This window comes from Vicugna pacos, chromosome 2 (assembly GCF_048564905.1).
Source record: "Vicugna pacos chromosome 2, VicPac4, whole genome shotgun sequence".
Lineage (NCBI taxonomy): Eukaryota > Metazoa > Chordata > Mammalia > Artiodactyla > Camelidae > Vicugna > Vicugna pacos.
In genome coordinates, this window is record NC_132988.1 from 120,432,642 (window position 1) to 120,452,637 (window position 19,996).

The 19,996-nt window shown below is 49.7% G+C and overlaps 2 protein-coding genes and 1 long non-coding RNA gene across 5 annotated transcripts in view; 1 reads left to right on the forward strand and 2 right to left on the reverse strand.

The window, feature by feature from the left end:
• Window positions 1–2,128, reverse strand: part of FAM193A (family with sequence similarity 193 member A) — a 137,263-nt gene extending 135,135 nt beyond the window's left edge. Inside the window, exon 1 of the mRNA XM_072947097.1 lies at window positions 1,987–2,128. The gene's annotated coding sequence lies outside the window, so the exon portion shown is untranslated. The remainder of the gene's footprint in view (window positions 1–1,986) is intronic.
• A 779-nt stretch (window positions 2,129–2,907) lies between these two features.
• Window positions 2,908–13,907, forward strand: LOC107034424 (uncharacterized). Of its 3 annotated transcripts, none has more exons than XR_012063050.1 (4): window positions 2,908–4,697; window positions 5,204–7,867; window positions 10,122–10,206; window positions 13,637–13,907. It is a non-coding gene; the product is annotated as an uncharacterized lncRNA (long non-coding RNA). The 3 variants fall into 3 exon arrangements; XR_012063044.1 differs by lacking the exon at window positions 13,637–13,907 and adding an exon at window positions 10,805–11,703; XR_012063049.1 differs by lacking the exons at window positions 10,122–10,206; window positions 13,637–13,907 and having other exon boundaries at window positions 5,204–5,367; window positions 7,753–8,237.
• Window positions 13,908–14,384: 477 nt separating this feature from the next.
• Window positions 14,385–19,996, reverse strand: part of RNF4 (ring finger protein 4) — a 28,970-nt gene continuing 23,358 nt past the window's right edge. The window contains exons 7-11 of the mRNA XM_015246870.3: window positions 18,667–18,726; window positions 18,398–18,407; window positions 17,872–18,031; window positions 17,130–17,178; window positions 14,385–16,580 (exon numbers count right to left, since the gene is read on the reverse strand). Coding sequence (XP_015102356.1) covers window positions 16,431–16,580; window positions 17,130–17,178; window positions 17,872–18,031; window positions 18,398–18,407; window positions 18,667–18,726 — 429 coding nt within the window. The 3' untranslated portion in view covers window positions 14,385–16,430. The remainder of the gene's footprint in view (window positions 16,581–17,129; window positions 17,179–17,871; window positions 18,032–18,397; window positions 18,408–18,666; window positions 18,727–19,996) is intronic.

Genomic DNA, 19,996 nt, shown 5'->3' on the forward strand with positions numbered 1-19,996 from the left:
TTACAATGAAAAAGAATATATATGTATAACTGAATCACAGTGCTATACCCCAGAATCTAACATAACATTGTTAATCAACTATACTTCAGTTTTAAAAAAAATTTTTAAAGAACTTTTGTGATTGCTGTTACCCTGTTACTGTATCTTTAGTGCACTATTATTAAAATACTTGTGAAGAAAATTTAAAACTAAAGACATAGCTTTAAACTTTAAAATATAATTTAAAAAAAGTATGGTTTTAAAGGTGTAGGTCACAACTCAATAGTACATAATAAAATAACTGTACACTACAACCAGCATTTTGCTAATGAAAATGAAGGGAACAGAAAAGAACAAAAAGCACTGCAGCATCATTTTGTAAAACGCCCTGTGTGTGTGCAGGGTGAGCAGGCACTGCAAGTCTCAATGTGTCTCATTTATTATAGTGGGGCCTGGTCAAAAACCTAGATTGGTAAGTTTAACAGAATAAGACAGTCCTATCAAAAATAGTACTAGGCATACGGTTATCTGAGTTTGCAAAGTGCGATTAGAATACTAACTAACAGGTTATTTTAGCTAAATATTGCAAACTGAGAATTATTAAAATCTAAAATTATGGAATGAAAGGCTAGTGTAAGAATTTTTACTGTACTACCAACATGTCTTTATTTAATCAATAGAAATGGAGATATTTCACATCCAGCTATAGCAAATATTATCAACATTTTTGTAAAGGATTTGCTTAGGCAGACCTCCTCCCCTCCCCTCCTGGGCAGCAGTAAGCACTGCCTTTAATTTACAGTCCAACGATGCAAATACCTAAGGATCCCAAGAACTACACCTGTTTCACTCTCTAGGGCACTGGAAAAGGGCAACCTCTGGAAACTCTGAAGTCCAAGGCTGTGACCCAGGATCCAAAACAAATTTGACAATATAATCTAAAGAAAGCTCCAACAACTGCACTTATCACCCAGAGAACACTCCAAATACCTTAAGCTACAAGTAAAACACATACACATTACTGTACATTCGTATAATAGTATACGCATCGGAGAGCCAAGCCATATGCAATGATTTATCATCTGCTCTCACTACATACCATTCCAACATAACATTTAGAATCTTGCATAAAACAATTTCTCTCAAAATGGCACACAAATAAATACTTCTGAGGAGACTTTTGTTGTTACTGTTGCAAATATCTTTGAAACAACTTAATTTAACACTTTTAACAACACAGTTTTTGTGAAAAAATCCGTTATCTTTCAGGAGACAACTGAATGAGTGGAAGCGAATGCCAACTGCATACCCACGTACGAGGACTTGTCTTGTAAAGTGCTGCGACCAAGAGCAGAATAAAAGTGGCAGCAATCCACAACTGGCGGAGGCAGCGTGTGCTAGCTGCCTTCATAAGCAAAACGGGAAAGAATTACTACTCAAACTCCGTAAGTTCAAACCCTGCACATATGCCTGCTTTACCAGACCACCAGTCACCCCTAAGAACTTTAAACAAGCAGGGAATGAGGGGTCAGGGCCGCCACCGCGGGAAGACTGTCAGGCACCTTTCAAACGACCATACTGGAGAGGGCCGAGAAAACTTCCAGGAGGCACTTTTCAAAGATCATTCGCAAGGGCGCGGAGAAGGTGGGCGCCGCGAGGGAAGCCCCGCTCGCCACCTGACTCACGCTCATCCTGGAATCGCACTGGAGGGAGCTCAAGGACGAGCTCCGCGCCGGGCGACAGGGCACCACCCCCGGGTCCGTGACAGCGCCGCGCAGGTGGGCCGGCGGCGCCGCGCTCCCCGGGAGATGCGGCACCTGGCGCGCGGCAGCCCGGCCCCGGCTCCGTGCGCGGGGCGGCGGCGCCTCCCACCCCCGGCCCGCCGGCCCCGCGGGGGGCTGTCAGGGCGCGAGCGGACCGCGGCCCCCGCCCTGCGCCCGTTACCGCGCCCTCCGCCCGCCCCTGCCTCCGCCCCCGCCCGCCGCCGCCGCCGCCGCCGCCGCTTACCTCGAAGTAGCCTCCGGGGGCGGCGCCGCCCGCGCCCGCGCCCGCGCCGAGGGGCCCGTTGGCCGCCGCCGCGCCGCCCGGGGCCGCCAGGCCCGCGGCCTGGGAGCCGCGCAGCGCTGCCGCCGGGCCGGCCTTGCCGCCGCCCGCGCCGCCGTTGCCCCCGCCCGAGCCGCCGCCGCCGCCCCGCTTGTTCTTCCGGCGCTTGGCCCCGCGCTTGGCGTCGGCCGGGCTCATGGCGGGCGGGCGGGCGGGCGGCGGGCGGGGAGGGCGCGGAGCGGGCGCGGGGCCGCGGGCGGCGGCGGAGGGCGGGGAAGGCGGGGAGGCTGAGGCGGCGGCGGGGAGCTCCGGCCGGCCGCGGGCGGGGGGCGCTGCGCGGGGTCGCCTCCGGGCGGGGAGGGCCGGGCGGGCAGGAGCTGCGGGGCGGCCGCTGGGTGGGAGCAACGGCGAGTCCACCGGGCCCGGCACCGCCGCTGACCAGAGTTAGAGTCCAATATGGCGGACACAAGGGGAAAGGGATCCCAGTTTACGTCGGGGGAGGGGGAAGGAGCGGCAGGGAGGGGGAGGGGTGTGGGCGCCCTCCCCTCCCGCCTTACTCCGCCTTCCCTAGCGCCGCTCCCCCTCTGCCGCGCCCGCCCCTCCCGCCGTTAACGTGCGCCGGCGCGCAGGGCACGCTGGGACCTGGAGTCTGCACGCCGGCGCCGCCGCTGGAGGCGCCAAGCGTGGGGACCACAATTCCCTTCAGGCCGCGCGCGTCCGTACGCCCGAACGCCGCGAGGGGCTCGAGTGGGGGAGAAGGATGCGGGGATGATGTCACCCCGCGCTCGCGCCTCACTTCCCCTCCCGCTCCGCGCGGCCTTCTGGGAGTTGTAGTCGGGCGGAGGGATCCGGCTCGCGCAGAGCCGCGTCGCTCACAGTGCGCGAACTACAAGGCTGGCGGCGAGGAGTTCCGCCTCTTTGACAGGCTCCCAGACGCCCCCGCGCCTTGCGCCCCTACCGCCGGGTCCGCAGCTCGGCCCGGCCCCCAGGATGAGCCAGGCGGCCGCCGGGGCTCTGGCCCGCTAGGAAAGGCCCGGTGACCTTGGCCCGGCTCCGGGTTCGAATCCGCCTCCTCCGCTAGCTGGCTCTGTGACCTTGGGCCTGGCCCCTCGCCCGAGTCCAGGTGACTCCGTGGGACGAGGATGACCCGCCTCGTACGCTGGGCGGGTTCCAGAGGGCTCTGGGCCCGGCCGCCGCCTGGTCGGGGTCCGCCCTGGGCGATGGGGCGGCTGCAGGCCGGCACACCTGGCCTGTAGCTTGGAACGCCTGCCCTAGAGGCGCCCTTCCAAAGGACGCTCTCTCCCTGCGGCCCCCTGCAGCCGTCGCCTGGGCTCCTGGTGCCTTGCGACCCTGCAAGGTCCCGGGGCCGTCCAGCCATTTCTCACAACCTCTCATTCACCCACCGCGAACCCCGTCAGACCCTCCCAGGCCTTCCAGCGGGGCTGCTGCGCCCGGACCTTCCTCCTTGCTGGGCGCTTTGCCCATCATCAGCAAGCCCCAGGTACAGTTCTGCCCTTAGATCTGGACCACAGGGGTGCCTTGCCTGGGCCCTGCGCTCCAGAGGGCCTCATCCATCACATACATTGAGGCATAAAAGATGTGTTTTCCCGTCTTTGGTATCATGACTGACTACCGGGCAGAGATGCAGAGGAGCTCGGCACTAGGATGTATGGTATGAGCGCCTCTATTTGCACTCTTTCCTGGGCCCCACAACCGTTAGCTCTGGGTCGGCCAGGTCTCACTGCCTCACCGTCACTCTTGCCCCCCGCTGCAGCCGCCGCCTTCTCATCCTCTGACCCGTTCTTCATGCCGCAAACGGATGAGCGAATATGATCAGATCAACCCTCTACTTAAAGGCTTTCAGACTCCACATTGTGTGGGCGGAATAAAGACCCGTCACCCCTCCTGGAGGACTTTGAATGACCCTGCTGCTGAAGGTGGAGTTTGAGAGGGTGGGTGGGGATGCCTGTCCTGGCACCCCCCCTGGGTGGGCAGTGTTTTGGGCTGCCTCCCTCCCCACACAGGCTGAGTCAGACACTCCCTGCTCCCGCAGCCCCTGTGCTTTCTCTTGTCAGAGCACACTGTGCTGGACTGGGATTCTTGGTATTCACCAGTATTCCCAGAAACATGAAGTCAGGGGATAAAACATGGGAGTGTCTACCTCCTGCACCTCTGAACCCCAGCTCCTGCCAGGCAAGGGCTGGGCGCATACCAGTATTTGCTGGATGGATGAATGACGTAATAACGACCACTTGTCAACCAATTATGCACCAGCCCTCTGCCTGCTGCTAAATCATCTCATTTAATCCACACAGCCATTCTCAAGATAGGCACCAACAGCCAACAGGTGAGAAACTGTAAGTTTGTACTTGGTGAGGGCTTTGCCCAGACTCACCCAGATAGTCAGAGGCAGAGCCCAGATTTCAACTCAGGTGTGGCTGCAGTGAGACTTTCGGGTTCCAGCAGAGCACATCGTGAATCGATCGGGAGTTCCTCAGGTGGCTGGAGACAGGGGAACCCTCTCTGAGGAGGTGAGCCAGCGCCAGTCACTGTCAGAGCAAAAAACTTTCAGAAATTCAAGACCCTGGAGCAGGGGAAAGCTCAGCAAATCCCAGGAACCAACAGCAGCCGTCACGACTGGAGCGAATGGAAGTGGCAGAAGCCATATCCTCCATGTATGTTGGGTTCTATTCTAAATCAGCTGGGAGCCCTGGAGGGTTTTGAGTAGGGACTTTCATGGCAGGTTGTACATTTTTGAGAAAACCCTGGCTGTTATGTTGAGAGTGGATATCAGGGGAGCAAGATTAGAAGCTGGGACACTTATGACAGCCTCACAGGGTGTGGAGAGGGTGCTCCTAGCAGACAGAAGTTAGGAAGAAAAGGCATAAAGCAGTGGTTCCCAACCTTTGCTTTTCATCATCTCCTAAGGAAAAATTAATAAGAAATTAAGGAGAGAATACTAAGGAGTAAGATTTTGTCTGGCAGGGTTGAACTTTGGAGGGCCACAAACCATTGCAATATCTACAGGTCTGTTTCTCCCCTTAAGAGTCAATTTTCACCCCTTTGAGGAATGTGTCAGTCAGTGTTCTCCAGAGAAACAGCTCCAATGGGAGATACCTATCTATCTATAGATTTAGATAGATAGATAGATAGATAAATATATATACCTATTTATTTGAAGGACCTGGCTCACACAGTGACGGAAGCTGACACGTCCCAAGACCTGCAGTCAGCAAGCTGGAAACCTCAGAGAGCCCGTGGTGTAGTCAAGTCTGCGGGCCTGAGACCCAGGAGGGCTGATGGTGGTATTCTAGGCCAAAGTCAGCAGGCTTGAGAACCAAGAAGGTAGGAAAAAAATAACTGATTCAGCTTGGAGGCACTCAGGCAGCAGGAGTTGCCTTTTTGTTCTATTCAGGCCTTCAACTGCTTGGATAGGGAGGGCAGCCTGCTTCACTCAGTCCACCAATTCCAGGGCTAATCCCACCTGGAAACACCCTCAGCAGACACATCCAGAGTCATGTTTGACCGAATGTCTGGCCGCCCTATGGCCCAGCCAAGCTGACCTAAAATAACCGTCGCAAGGGAGATGCAGGACTTAGGGCCAGAAAGGTCTTTGTATCCTCGTAACAGTGACGGCAGCTCAGTCTGGCGGGAGCACAGCCGTCATAGGAAGGGGAGGAGTCAGGCATGGAGATGCCACTCCAAGCACCTCGTGGTCCTGGAAGGCTCTCAGAACCACTTTCAGGGAAGGGTGGCATATGCTGGGTGTTTCTGTAAAAGTGAAGTTTTATCACTTTCATGTGCAGTAAATATTAATCAGATATGAATATGTACTGGTAACAAGGCAATTGTATAAGAAAAATCAGGGAAGTTCATGATCTCACAATTCATAACCAGTGAGCATTACATAATAATGAACCTAGATAGCCTTTTCTAATTTCTGACTTTGTTAAGTCTGCAGAAATGACAGTTGGACACCCCTTCTCAAGCCATTTCCATGCCCCAAGCAGCCCCAAGCAAAACTCCAGCAGCAGGCTTCCCCAACCCACCCCACCCCAGCAGAGCACAGAGAATTCTCTGCAGAAACTACAATGTGAGAATGGATATGGCCATATTCATGTTTGGGGATCCCAAAGAGTCAGGCAGCTGTTCATGCACACCCAAAATTGAAGCCCTCAGGTCAGAAGCTCTGCTCTGTGGAGCTTCTGATCAGCCTCTAAGCACGTCACTTGTAGACATGAAGGAAAAGTCAAGGATCACCAGTCATTTAAGAAATGGCTCAAGTGCAGATATAAAAACGTGTGTGTGAAGGGGAGCAGGCAAAGAAGCTGTTAATGGAAGGAATCAAAACATTTCTCAAAAACTGCTAATAGCCTCAGGGACGTTTAAGAAAGGAGTCTTGAAATTAAAAATACACCCAAATTGTAAAAAAAATTCAATAGAAGGGTTGCAAGATAAAGTTAAGGAAATTATTCAGTAAGTAGAACAAAAAGACACAGAAAATCAGAGAGAAATGAGACTTAAAATCTCAATCCATGAGGTCCAACTACTTTCCAATACGAACTCTACGGGAAAAAATGGAGGGAAGTAGCTTTTGAAAGAAATACAATTTATCAGAAGTAAGGACTTGAATGTCCAGATTGAAAGAGTCCACCAACGATGGTGACTGACTGGAGGGAACCAGAGGTAAACAGCCTAAAACATTCAGAGAGAAAAAAGGAAATCACATCTGAAAAAAAAAAAAAAAGGCAGGAACACGAATCTCACTGAGCAATAATGCTCATGACATTCAGTGCCAAGTAGTGGAGGAGCCCTTTACAATTCTGAAAGAAAATCACATACAAGGTAGAATTGTATAGTCAGCCAAACTGTCGATCATGTATGGAGACAAAAAAAACCAATTTTGGACATTCAAATTATCTTTTTCAGGTAAACAGACTAACATAGTAACAAAAAACCCCTAAAATACCAGTAGATGTATTTCTCACAAAGGCTGTTAAGTATCTCCCCTCCATCTTATAACTGAGATGAGGACTCACCAGGGTCATGAACTCCGGTGCTCAGTGCGAAGCCCTTAATGGTGTCCTAAGGGTTGGGAGTGAACCGGCAGTGGACAGAACCCGACCCACCTGCAACGCAGCCTTCACGTAGCTCAGACCAGATTAAGGTGAGGAGCACCGGCTCCACTTGCAGGGTAGAGGAAGACATCGTCTGTAGCCTCTGCAATCTTTTATACACAAGTCAGCTTTCAGTTAAAATTTTGTAGGCAGGTCAAGACACAGGGCCATTTTACAGAAAATAAAAAAGCAGAAGGCTACAAAAGCCCATAGGTGAGTCACATATTGGAGTTAGTAGACAAAGATATATTGTAACAATAGTTAATATGTTTAAGAAAAGAGGAAAAGATGTAAAATACAGATGAAAGAATGGAGAATTTCACCCAAGAATTGAAATCTATAAGAAGATTAACTAGAACTGAAAAATAAAGTAACTAAAATTAAGACTTCAATAAATTAATAGGTGAGACATAGTACATGAAAGGATTAATAATTAGAAGAAAATTCAATATAAAACAACTAGCACAGAGAGAAAAAAAACTGATAAAACAGCGAAGAGGACAGAAAACAGATGACACAGCTTAAAGTTTAACATGCACGTAACTGGTGTCCCAAAGGCAAGGAGAGAGAAGGCCCCTGGAGCAGATTCTCCAGAACTGATATTTACCCACAGTTCCAGGTCTCTCTGTGAAACTGCAAACAGACCACACCGAAGGGTAAGCACGTCACTGCCCTGCTGCTGAAAACACAAAGACAAAAAGTCAAAGAAGATATTCCTGTCTCCAGAGGTACGTGACAGCTGACTGCAACAGCAGTGAAGCTAGGGAGCGATCGAATGACAGAGTAATTGAGGAAAAAACTGCCAACTTCTAATTTTAAAAAATCTTAATGTTTTATTTAACACAACATATTCAAAACATCATGACTAAAACATGTAATCAATACACAATTATTAACACTTTTTTTTATACTAAGTTTTCAGAATCCTGTGTGTTATTTACACTTCCAGGCTCTCCACATTTGGAGTCATTGTGTTCTGAGTACTCAACAGACACGTGACTTACGACAACCATATTAGACAGCAACCTGTATTTTTTTTACTTAGAAACAAAAATATCATGCAAAAATGAAGGTAAATAATGGCATTTTCAGATAAACAAAAATAGAATTTATTGCCAGCAGGAATTCACTAAAAGAAATACTAAAGAAGGTTCTTTGTTTTTTGTTTTGTTTTGTTTCGGGGGGCAGGTAATTTATTTATTTTAAATGGAGGTACTAGGGATTGAACTCAGGACCTCGAGCATGCTAGGCATGCTCTACCACTGAGCTGTACCCAACCTCCCAAAGGAAGTTTTCTGGGCAGTAGGAAAATTGCTCCAGGTGGAAATGAAGAAAGGAATAAAGACCAAACGTATATAAATGAAATATATATATAAGATTTTATATCTAGATATAGATATGATTATTTTATGCCAGTTTTAATTTTTAAAAATTGTGGCAAATATATATATATAATGCAGAATTCACCATTTTAATCTTTTTCAAGTGTACGATTCAGTTGGCATTAGCTACATTCACAGTGCTGTCCAGCCATCACCACTATCCATTTCCAGGATGTTTCACCATCCCAGATACTCGGTGCCCATCAAACAATACGTCCTTTTCCCTTCTACTCCCAGGCCCCGTTAACCTCTAGTCTACTTTGTTTCTATGAGTTTGCCTATTGTATTGCCTCATGTTAAGTGGCATCATACAATATTTGTACTTTGATGTCTAGCTTATTTCACTTCGCGTGTTATCCAGGTTCACCCGTGTTGTAAGTATGTGCCAGAATGTCATTCCTTCTTCAGGCTGAGTAATAACCCACTGCGTGCACATGCCATGCCATGTCTATCTGTTCGTCTGCTGGAAGGCGTTTGGGTTGTTTCTCCCTTCGGCTGTTGTGAACAACATTGCTATGAACCGTGGTGTACGAGTTATCTGTCTGAGGCCCTGCTTTCAGTTATTTTGGGTATCTATCTGGAGTGAAATTGCTAGATCATGTGGTAATTCTATATAGAACCTTTTGAAGAACCACTAAACTGTCTTCTAGAGCACTTCGGCATTTTATATTTCTACCAGCAATGCACAAGTGTTCCAATTTCTTTCTGCACATCCTCGCCAACACTCACGTTCTGTTATTGATAATAGCCCTTTCTAATGGGTGTGAAGTGGTGTCTCCCTGTGGTTTTGATACACGTTTCACTCATGGCGAATCTGCTGTGTCCCCTGCACGTACTTATTGGTCACTTGTATATCTTCTTTGGAAAAACATCTACTTCAGTCCTTTGTCAATTTTTACCTTTTGCAAATATTTTCTCCCATTCCGTAGGTTTTGGGAATTTTTAAGTTGGGCTGTCTGATTTTTGTTCTTGTTGAGTTATAGGAGCACTTTATATTCTGGTTATTAGTTCCTTATCAGATAGAAGACTTGCAAATATTTTCTCCCATTCTGTAGGTGGGTTGTCTTTTCATTCTCCTGATAGTGTCCTTTGATGCACAAAAAGTTTTAGTTTTAATGAAGTCAAATTTATTTTTCCTTTTGTTGCCCATATTTTTGTTGTCATATTGCAGAAACCACTGCCAAATCCAAAGTCATGAATAGTCATGTCTGTGTTTTCTTATAAGAATTTTATAGTTGTAGCCCTTAAATTTAGAACTTTGACCCATTTTTCATTAATTCTTATAAATGGTTTAATTCTTTGGCATATGAATATCCGATTTTCCAAGCACCAGTTGCTTGAGACCTTTCTTTCTCCACTGAATGGTTTTGAAACCTTGTGAAAATCATTTGGCCACAGAAGTGATGGTTTATTTCTGGGCTCTCAATCTTACTCCGTTGGCTTGTATGTCTGTCCCAGTGCCAGCACCACACTTTTGATCCCTGTTCCCTTATGAGAAGTTTTCTAACCGGGAAGTGAGTCGTTTTCAAGGTGGTTTTGGCTGTCCTGGGCCCCTGGGAATCCCACACGAATTTTAAGATGGGTTTTTCCATTTCTACAGAAATTGCCGTGGGGGCTGGAGTTTGGGAGGGACTGCACTGCTTTTGGTAGCGCTGCCACCTTACCAATGCCAAGTCTTCCAAACCGTGAGTATGGGATGTCTGTTTATTTAGGTTTACGTCTTTTGGCAATGTTTTGTAGTGATGGCTCTTTCGCCAATGTCTCAGTGTACACGTTTTGCACCTACTTGGTTAAATTTATTCCTAATTTATTCTTTCTGATGCTACTGAAAACGGAATTTTCTTAATTTCCCTTTCAGACTGTTGATGGCGTCTAGAAATACAACCGATTTGTGAATCTGTACCCTGTAACTGTGTGTGCTGTGGATTAGCCAGGGGTCACCTGCAGATGCTTCTCCTTCGTTTCTAACTTGGGTATCTTTCCTTTCTTTCTTGCCTGATTGCTCTGGCTAGCGCTTCCAGAACTATGCTGAATGTAAGTGATGAAGGTGAGCGTCTCGTTCCTAACCTTGGGGGACAGCTCTGTCCCTCTGCACTGAGCGTGTTAACTGCAGGCTTTTCGTACGTGGCTTCTGTGATGCTGAGGCACTCTTCTTCTATTCCTGGCCTGCTGAATGCTTTTTTTTTCCATGAAAGGATGCTGGATTTTGTCAAAAGCTTTTTTTGTATCAGTTGAGATGATCATGTGTTTATTTCTACTAATGTGGTGTATTGATTTTCATAGGTTGAGCCACTCTTGCTTTCCTGAAAATACACCAGTCACTGTGTAACCCTTTCGACATGCTGCCAAATCCAGGGTGCGAGCACTTCGTCAAAGATTTTTGCATCTGTATTCACGAGATATTTACTCTGTCGTTTCCTTTTCCTGTAGTGTCTTTGTGTGGCTTCAGTATCAGGACATTGCTGACTTCACAAAATGAGTTAGAAGTGTTTCCTCTTCCTCTTGAATTTTTTGGAAGAGTTTGAAAAAGATTCTTTTTTTTTTTTTTAACACATTTGCTAGACTCTCTCCATGAAGCCATCTGGTCCCGGGCTTCTCTCCGCTGGGGTTCTGCACACTGTTTCAACCTCATTTTTATAGGTCTACTCATCTGTCCTGGAGTCGGTTTTGGTTAGTATTTCTAGGAACTTGTCCATCTCATCTGTTGTCTAATTTGCTGACATGCAGGTGTTCACAGTGGTCTTTTATAATTCTCGTTTTTGAGAAGTTCGGTAATGTCCTCTTTGATTGTTTTTCGTAGTTTGAGTCTTCCCTCTTGCTTAGTCAGTCTAGCTGAAGGTCTGTCAATTTTGTCGACCTCCTCAAAGAAACCGCTTTCGGTGTCCTTGGTTTTCTCTGTTGTTTTCTAGCCTCAACTTCATCTCTCTGCTTTGTTCTTTGTTATCACTTCCCTTCTGCTAGCTTTGAGTTTACTTTGCTCTTTTTAGTTCCTTAAGGCAAACAATTAGGGTGTTGATTTGATTTTCTGATGTAGACATCTGCAACTGTAAATATCCCTGTGAGCACTGCTCACTGCCTTCCCTAAGTTTTGGACGTTGTGTTTTCATTTTTGTTCTTCTCAAGGTAATTTCTAATTTCCTTTGAACCACTGGGTTGTTTAAAAGTATGTTGTTTAATATCTACATGTTTGTGAGTTTTCCTGAATGTTCACTCTCTATAATCCATTAATTTCACACTTAGGTGTATGTCCAACAGGTATGTGAGCAAAACTGTACCAAGAGACAAACACAAAACACAATGTTCAGTTTGGCTATTAATAGCCAAAAAAGCTTAAATGACTGAAAGAATGGATAAAATGAAGCATAGTCATCTAAGGATATACTATACAGGAAAGAAAAAGAACAAACTACACAACGAGAATGCATCTCACTAATCTAATATTGAGCAATAGAAGCCACGCCTCTCCAAAAAATACACATTGAGTGATTCCATCTATTTAAAGTTCAAAGACCAGACCAAGTAAATTATGTGATTAAGACTGTGTGCTTTGGTGATTAAACTTTAATTATAAAGGAGTGATTTCCATAAAAGTCAGAATAGCGATTACTGTGGAGGAAAAGGCAAGGGTCCTGACTGGGAGGGAGGACAAGGAGGGGCTTCTAAGGTGTTGGCAATGTCGTTTCTTACAGCAGTCAGCTGTTTTGTGGGCATTCGCTTTACGATAATTCACTGAACTGTACTTTTAAAGTAATTTAGTGAGGTGTGCTTTTTTGTGTGCTGTACTTCACAGTATAGAGCTAAACAGAGCGGCTTTGAGTCGGTAACAACCTTAAGCACCTCATAAACGCAAGGGCAAGCAAATGCTTTCTGGAGGAGGAAACCCCGTTCAATCCAGGTCTCAAAGAACTTTCAGGTAGGGTACCAAGCTACATGGTTTCAAAGTAAGGGAGGAAAAAATCCACAGAACACACAAGGAAGTCATCACTGGTGACAGCCAGCAGGGATAAAAGGCCTCAGAACTAGACCCACAAAGACTCAACACTGCAATTAACATATATAGAATGTGAAATTGACAAATCTGACAAAACTGATTAAAAACAAAAGGGAAAGTATAAATTAGTGTTAATGATTAAAAGATGCCACCAGGGATAATTAGCTAACAAGAGAATATTTTGAACTTTATGCCAAAAACTTGTAAAGAGATGAAATATACAAATTCCCAGAAACTTGTAACTTAACAAACTGACTTAAATGTAAACAATTCCCAAACATTTAAAAAAATCTAATCAGCATTTCAGAACCTTTTGTTCCTGAAACTAGCTCAGAGGCTTTATTGCTGAGCTCTACCACACGCTCAGGGAACCAGTTAATTAGAATCCACGGCAGAGACAGAACGCGCCTTAGGCTCGCTGCAGGGAGCCGAGCGTAACCTGACGGAGATAATGTAAGAAAACGACAGGTCAGTGCAGCTGTGAACATGGATGTTTAAAAACCCTAAACTGAGCATCGACACGGTGTTGTCTTCCTATACAAGGTGGACTTATCCTAGAAAGGCAAAGCTGGACGTGCACTGAAAAGCGTCAGACACTGTAATACACTGCAGTAACTGATCTAAACGGGAAAGTAGTATTTTTCAGTAGAAGCAGAACTGGTAAGGTCAGACATCCACTGTGACAAAATGAAACAAATGAAAGACAAACCCCTACCACAGGGCTCCTTACCTGTTGGTTACCTAGCAGGCACCTACAGCAAAGGTGTCTCGGCGAAAATGCTCAAACACAAAGATGCCCCACAACGCCGTGGGTGCGTGGTAGTGTACTGGAGACAACAGCAAGTTCCGGGAGAGAAAGGTCCAAGAATGAGTGGCAGTTCGCTGCAGATGACGTGGTTGTGAACGTAAAGGATTCAACAGAACCCAGATTCTTACTAGAATGAGACTTTGCAAGGATGTCAGATACACAACATGCAAAAAAACTAATTTCTCTGTGGCAATGACAGGCGGCAGGGGCTGGGGTCCACACTCAGGGCCCTTTCCTCCCTTCATGTCCAGACAAGTGTCAGACCTCATGGAGTGCAGCTGAGTGTCCCTTCCTGTCCGCCCCTTTGCCAGTTTAGATTTTCCACTGGCCTGGTGGACGGCCTCCCTCCATGAATGTACAGACCTGGAGGGCAGCGACATAGTCGGCTTTCTCAGTACCCACTGGAGCCAAGCATGGTGCCAGGAGCAGGGCAAATACGCAGTAAGTATTCAAATAACTGCATTTTGTCTCTAGAGGTCTCCAATGGAAGGCAGGCCTCTGGGCCCCAGGCACCCAGCACACTAGCCTCTTCTATCTCTGGGCACTACTTGATAGGACTAGAAAAAGGTGGAGGAGCAAAAGCCAGCTCTGCCGTCACCCACTCTGGGAGTCCCAAGGCCTCTCCCTCTGCTCAGCTCCCCCAGTGCTAACAGGCACACCATGCACTCCTGGGCCCCTCTCCCACTCAGAGTGACCGGGGCAGGGGTGGGGGGGTGTACTGCACTGCCAGGACCCCAGGTCAACCCCAGTCCACACTGCTCAGAGCCCCCCTCCCGAGCCGGCACTGGCCAAACCAAGGAGACAGCCCCGCAGGAGCCAACCTCACTTCTTAGGGCTGAGGTTAAGATTCTGCTCGATTAGGGAGTCCAGGGCCTGAACTTGTGGTTCTGCTCCAAGAATGACCTCTTACCTGTGGGCTTCTGGGTCAGCCGCTGACCATGCAACTTTCCTGCATACACACTAACACAAAATACCCTAACCACGAGGCAGACAGGAATCACACACCTTGGGCAAGAGTGGGGGAAAATCAAACCCAAAGAGCAAATGAATGCACGCAAAAGATGCCTAGTTCAAATTAATGGTTTTATTTCCACCTGTAACACTAGCAGGAGTCCAAAACAGACTGATATACATGGATATAGTTTAAATGTAACAAAGAAAGATTTGAACTATGTACACGGAGAAAGGGAAAGGGATTTTTCACGTCAATCTTCCTATTTTACAATGTCTGAGTAGTAGAAACTAAACATTTTTTCCCAATTTAATTTAGTATGAAGGAATACAACTTTTATGATCAACCATTTGTCCTTAAGCATAAACTGCAAGAGATTTCGGCTGTGTGGCTGTCTTGGCTCCTGAAGCCTGGGTGTTGTCAGAACGTGACACAGAGCATCCCACGGAGCCCAGAAGGAACTACCGGCAACGGTGCCCGACAACGGGCGGACTCGCCACACACCATGCTGCTGAGAACCAGTGCCCCGCCCACCCCGACGCCAAGTAGAAACTACTACTTTCACCAAGCGAACTGGCACTGAGCCAGCTTAAAAAGTCAGAGCAAAGAGTGAAACAGTTTCCTTTTCACACAGAGGAGGGACACTCCTTCAGCCCCCTTTAAAGTGAATTCTGTGCTGAGTCTCTGCTCCTCCAGAAGGATACACTGAAGGTCAGTTATTGCTAGCAAAGCCAGAGGAGGCCCCTCTCCCACCTCAAAGATGTTTCACATGAAAAGGCTGCTGGTTTGCTCTGAAGCCCTCTGAGGAAGGACGGGTGCAGAGGGGGAGGCAGCGGGCACTGCAAGGCCTCTCCCCAGCCAGCCACCCCCAAGCCCTGTACTGCGAGGGGCGGCCTGGGCCGCCCTGCTGCCTCCTTGAGGACCCGAGGCTCTCACACCTATGGAGTTGAGTAGAGGCTGTTGCCCGGGCCCCTAGGGAGGAGAGGCCGCCGTACTTTGCCAACCAAACCCTACAGAGTGATCAAAGCCCAAAGGATCACGGCCTAAGGGCCAGAAGAGCAGCTTCTGAAATGAATGTCAATTGGTGGAGGTGGTACCCGAGCGCTTCGAAACGCAGGGCGGCCGTGACTTGGGCAACAGCTTGGACACAGGTGGCTAAATAAGGCCACAATTACCGCCACCACCGCCCAGGGTCTATGCTTGAGTAGACATCAGGCAGTGGGAACTGAGGGCCAGAGGGCGTGTGGTAAACAGGGTGGATTTTTATCAGAAAAGAGAGAGGACACCCAACCACGTGCCTGCCCCACTGACCTCGCGTGGCCTGGGCCAGGTGAAGGACTCAGGCACGGGTAAAGTTCCTGAGAGCAGGTGGACAACAGGACGGGGTGAGACAGGCACTGCTCCGTAGGCCATGAGGCCTCTGAGGGACACTAGGAGTGCTACATCTCCTGGGCTGCTGAAAGGCAGGTGAAGAACGGGCTTTATTGCACATTTCGTTCTTAAGAAACTGGGAATTGCCCTGCAGAGTCCTTGTGATCTGGAGGGATCCCTGACATCAATGCAGGTGGAGTCACGGGTGACCTGACTCTCACGTGAAGAGAAGTCCAGTGGTTGGTCTTCCCGGCGCTGTGCGTGCACCTGGGATCCTCAGGCCGGAGGGACTTTGTCTGGCTTGGTCACCGCGGTGGGCAGACGCCTCAGATAAGGGGGAACGCCTGGGAGAGCTGGGTGGACCTGCTTGCTCTCCAGCTAGGGCCGGCTCCTCAACGGTATTGCCAGGAGGAAGCTGGGGCAAACTTCACAAATGGGGAAAACTTCTTGGCAAACGTGCAGGTTCTGGAAAGAGGCTGGAACCACGATTCTCAATTCCAATGTGCCTAACTCCCTCTCTCCTACCCTGGATCCAGACTACCCAGAGGAGCAGATGGAGACCTGGCCTGGGAGGGCCCGGGCTCCAGCTCCACAGCATCAAACTAGAGGTAACAAAAGGATCTAAGAGGGGCTGGAAACAAAAGAGCAGTTTACATATCAGATGCTGATTTTCAAACAGTCTTTTTGAGCTCAAGAAACTGGAGGCAGATAACCCACGTGAGGCCGCAAGGAAAACCCAGCCAGGCTCTGTCTGTCCATCCATCTCTCCTGAGCGGCTCCCAACACTTCATATATAAATGGGGTGGTATCTTTTGTGGTTGATCTTTTTCCTGCAAGTTGGACAAGTGTTAGCATTCTTAAGGGAATCGCGGAGGCACTGGCTACAGAAGACGTGGCCACATTCTGTAGAAACAATGAGACGTCCATTCTGCACAATCTAGAAAAGGTAAAAAAGAACAGCCTTCACATCTGTTCCTACCCCAGAGCAGCAGGAGCCCCCAGAGAAGCCACTCCTGCCCGTCCCCAGGAAGGCGAGTGGGAGAAGGGCCAGGGCTGCAACGGGAGGCAAACGGCACGGAGACAGTCTGCAGAGTTAAAGGCGCTGCTCTGCAGGCTCAGGCAGGCACGAGGGGCATCTGTGAAGCCGAGAGCAGAGGCAGGAGCCAGCCCGGCAGCAACAGCCCCAGGGGGCAGTGCCGGAGGCCCCAGGGGCCACAGTGAACACTAGCAGCTTCCCCTTAGGCTGGGCAGGAGCAGCGGGCTGATGTGCTTGCAGGAGGCAGCCCAGAGAACAGAGGGGCCAGGGCTGAAGACTGCAAGGCCCAAGGAGGAGACGGCACACCCCCCTTCACAGACCTGTGACTAGCCCTGTGCCAACCCAGGCGTGATGTCAAATCCCACCTCATGGCAAGATGCGCTCATCTGATTCTTTCACTGAAGCAGCTTGAAAACCAGAATCAGGGAAGACACAGCTAGGTTTGCTTACCTCTGAGTACCCGTCCATGCAGATTGGACAACTGACAGTACCAGACGGCCTAAAATCACAGTGCTTCATGTCAGTTCCTCAGCAAACTCAAACATTCAGCAACTAACTCTAAGTGGTTCGTATAAGCAGCCCATCTCCCCTTTTAAAAGCCTCCTGTGACCCTGCCTTAGCACAGGCACCCGAGAGACTTACAAGAAGGCTGGCTGCCCCCATGGGGGCAGGGTGGCTATGAGAAAGGGGAGGAGAGAGATGGAGGAAGAGAAGGTGCAGACCACCGGTGTCACGAGTCCTCCCCACCCCGACTTGTGCTCCCGCTCCCCCTTCCAGCCTCCCTGTCTGGCACCCACTTCCTCCGAGCACTCCTGTCGCAGAAGGCTGGGGCCAGGGGGTCTGTTCTTTGCATCAGCAGTGGGGCCCGCCACCAGCCTGGAGCCACTCACAACCACCCTGCCAGTACCTGGCAGGCCCTGGTCCCAGTGGGAACAGCTCAGCCCAGCTCTGAATCCGCTTGCCTCCCAGATGCTCCAACAAGCCCTTCTTGAGCCAAGGGCTCAAAGCGCTTGCTGAAGGTCCAGAATTTCTAACACCCTGCCTCCTGCCCCAACATTTCCACTGAAGAATGGAGACAAAGGAAGGAGATCCTCACTCCAGGGGGACAAGGGGGTCCCACATCTCCAGAGGCTTCCTGGCAAGAGCGCTTGTCCCCAGCACAGCAGCAGCGGAGCAGCGGGCAGGCTGGTACCTGGGTCCTGTAGCTGCCTCTTCCCTGGCGTTTCTAGGAGTATGGGTGGTCACGTACACGTCCCTGTCCCTGGACAGCTCCTCCTCATCGCTGCTCACCACGCAGCTGTCAGCCTGGTCCTGGCGCAGCCTCCTCGCGGTCCTCCTTGGCCGCCTCCTTTCTAAGATATGAGTCCATGTTCAGGGGCAGGAGCCTCGTGGGCCTCATGGCCCTCGCACCCTCACCACCGACCCTCCTTCCTGCCTGGCAAAGACCACCCTCCCATCTCCCCAGAAGCCCCGATCCCTGCCGTGAGCAGACGCCTGAGCTGTGGGGCAGTCTGTAGCGGTCCGCTGTCTCCGAAATCACAGGGACTACAGCTCAGCACCAAGGACTGACGGCAGGGGAGACGGCGGCGCCCCCGCAGGCGTGTTCCTGCCTGCTGTTCTCGCGCCTCTAGGTCTGGCAAGGCCTACAGCCCCGCACCCTCACCCACATCCATTCTCTATCCAAACCCAACGGAAAAGGGAGGAAACCAACCACTCACCTTCAACAATCTATTAAAAAGGAGAGAAACGAAAAGACACAATCAATTCGACATAAAATATTCGATATTCTTTTAAACTCTTAAACAATAAAACTGAAGTATGTTTCAGATGCAAAATCCTCGGGGCAGCAGTGGAGCCCCCCCACCCAGTGTGGGACAGGTGCCAGTTCCAGCAAAGCCTCCAAGCAGCTGACACCCTATACTTCCACCCTGGGTTTTCAGTGAGTCTCTGGGAGCTGCTGGTTGTGTGACCTGGGGAAGGTACTCACCCTCTGAGAGCTGCCAGCTTCCTCTTCTGAAAACGGAGGCCCCGGTGCCCACAGCTCACCCTGCGGTCGTGAGGACTAAGTGAGACCACGACCATGCCGCAGGGCACCGGGGCCACAGAGTCCACGACCAGCCCCACACGCGCTCCCGGTCCTCACTCCATGGAGGCCACACCGAAGACGGGGGCCACAGAGCCCACGACCAGCCCCACACACGCTCCCGGTCCTCACTCCATGGAGGCCACACCGAAGACGGGGGCCGCAGAGCCCACGACCAGCCCCACACACGCTCCCGGTCCTCACTCCATGGAGGCCACCACCGAAGACGGGGGCCTTTATTGTGCGGAGGGTTTGCAGTGCTTAATACATGGTTAAAAATAATTAACCCACTAAACAAACAAAACCAGGTCATGCAGGGACTAATGAGAGTGCCACACACCAAGGACTGGGGTCAGTTCGAGCCTGCGTTCTCAAGGCCCCTAGAAAAGGTTTATGAGAACTCCACGAGCCCATTGCCCAGCCCCAGGCAAGCTTGGCTTCACTGCGCTTCTTAAAAACTGAAGGTTTGTGGCAACTCTCTGCTGAGCAAGTCTATCAGCATCAATGTCCCAGCAGCATTTGCTCCCTTTGTGTCTGTGTCACCTTTTGACAAGTCTCACATTTCAGTTTTTCATTATTATACTTGCCATGGCGACTTGTGGTCAATGACCTTTTATGTTACTGCTGTAATTGTTTTGGGGCACCATGAACCTCACCTATAGAAGATGGTGAACTCAACTGATAAATGTGTGTACTGACTGCTCCACAGACCAGCTGATCCCCGACTCCCTCCCTCTTTGGGGGGCCTCCCTATTGCCTAGACACAACAATATTGAAATCAGGCCAGTTCATCACCCTACAGCAACCTCAAGCGTCCACGTGAAATGGAGAGCTACACACCCCTCACTTTCAGTCAAGACTTCGAGGCGACTGCGCTCACAGAGGGAGGCTAAGACAGCAGAGGCCGGCAGGCCTCTCGTGCCCCTGCTTCCTGCCCTCCTGCTCCCACGGCAGGTCAAGGCTAAGATGTCTGGACTTACTCCTAGAGACCTGCTCCTCCAGCCTTCTCAACACCACAGAGCAACTCCTCCATGTGCTAAAACCCAATTCTGCCTCGAAACAACTAGAGGGATTCAGTTTTCCAGCCTCAGCCCTCAACAGATATAACAGCCATCCCAGGGGGAAAGCAGGCCTGAGAGTAAGACTCTCATCTCGCAGATGAGAACCTACCGAGACACTCTCCCTTCCCCCCAGAGGGGCCAGAGGGCGACTGTGAAACTGGGGGGCAGTCAAC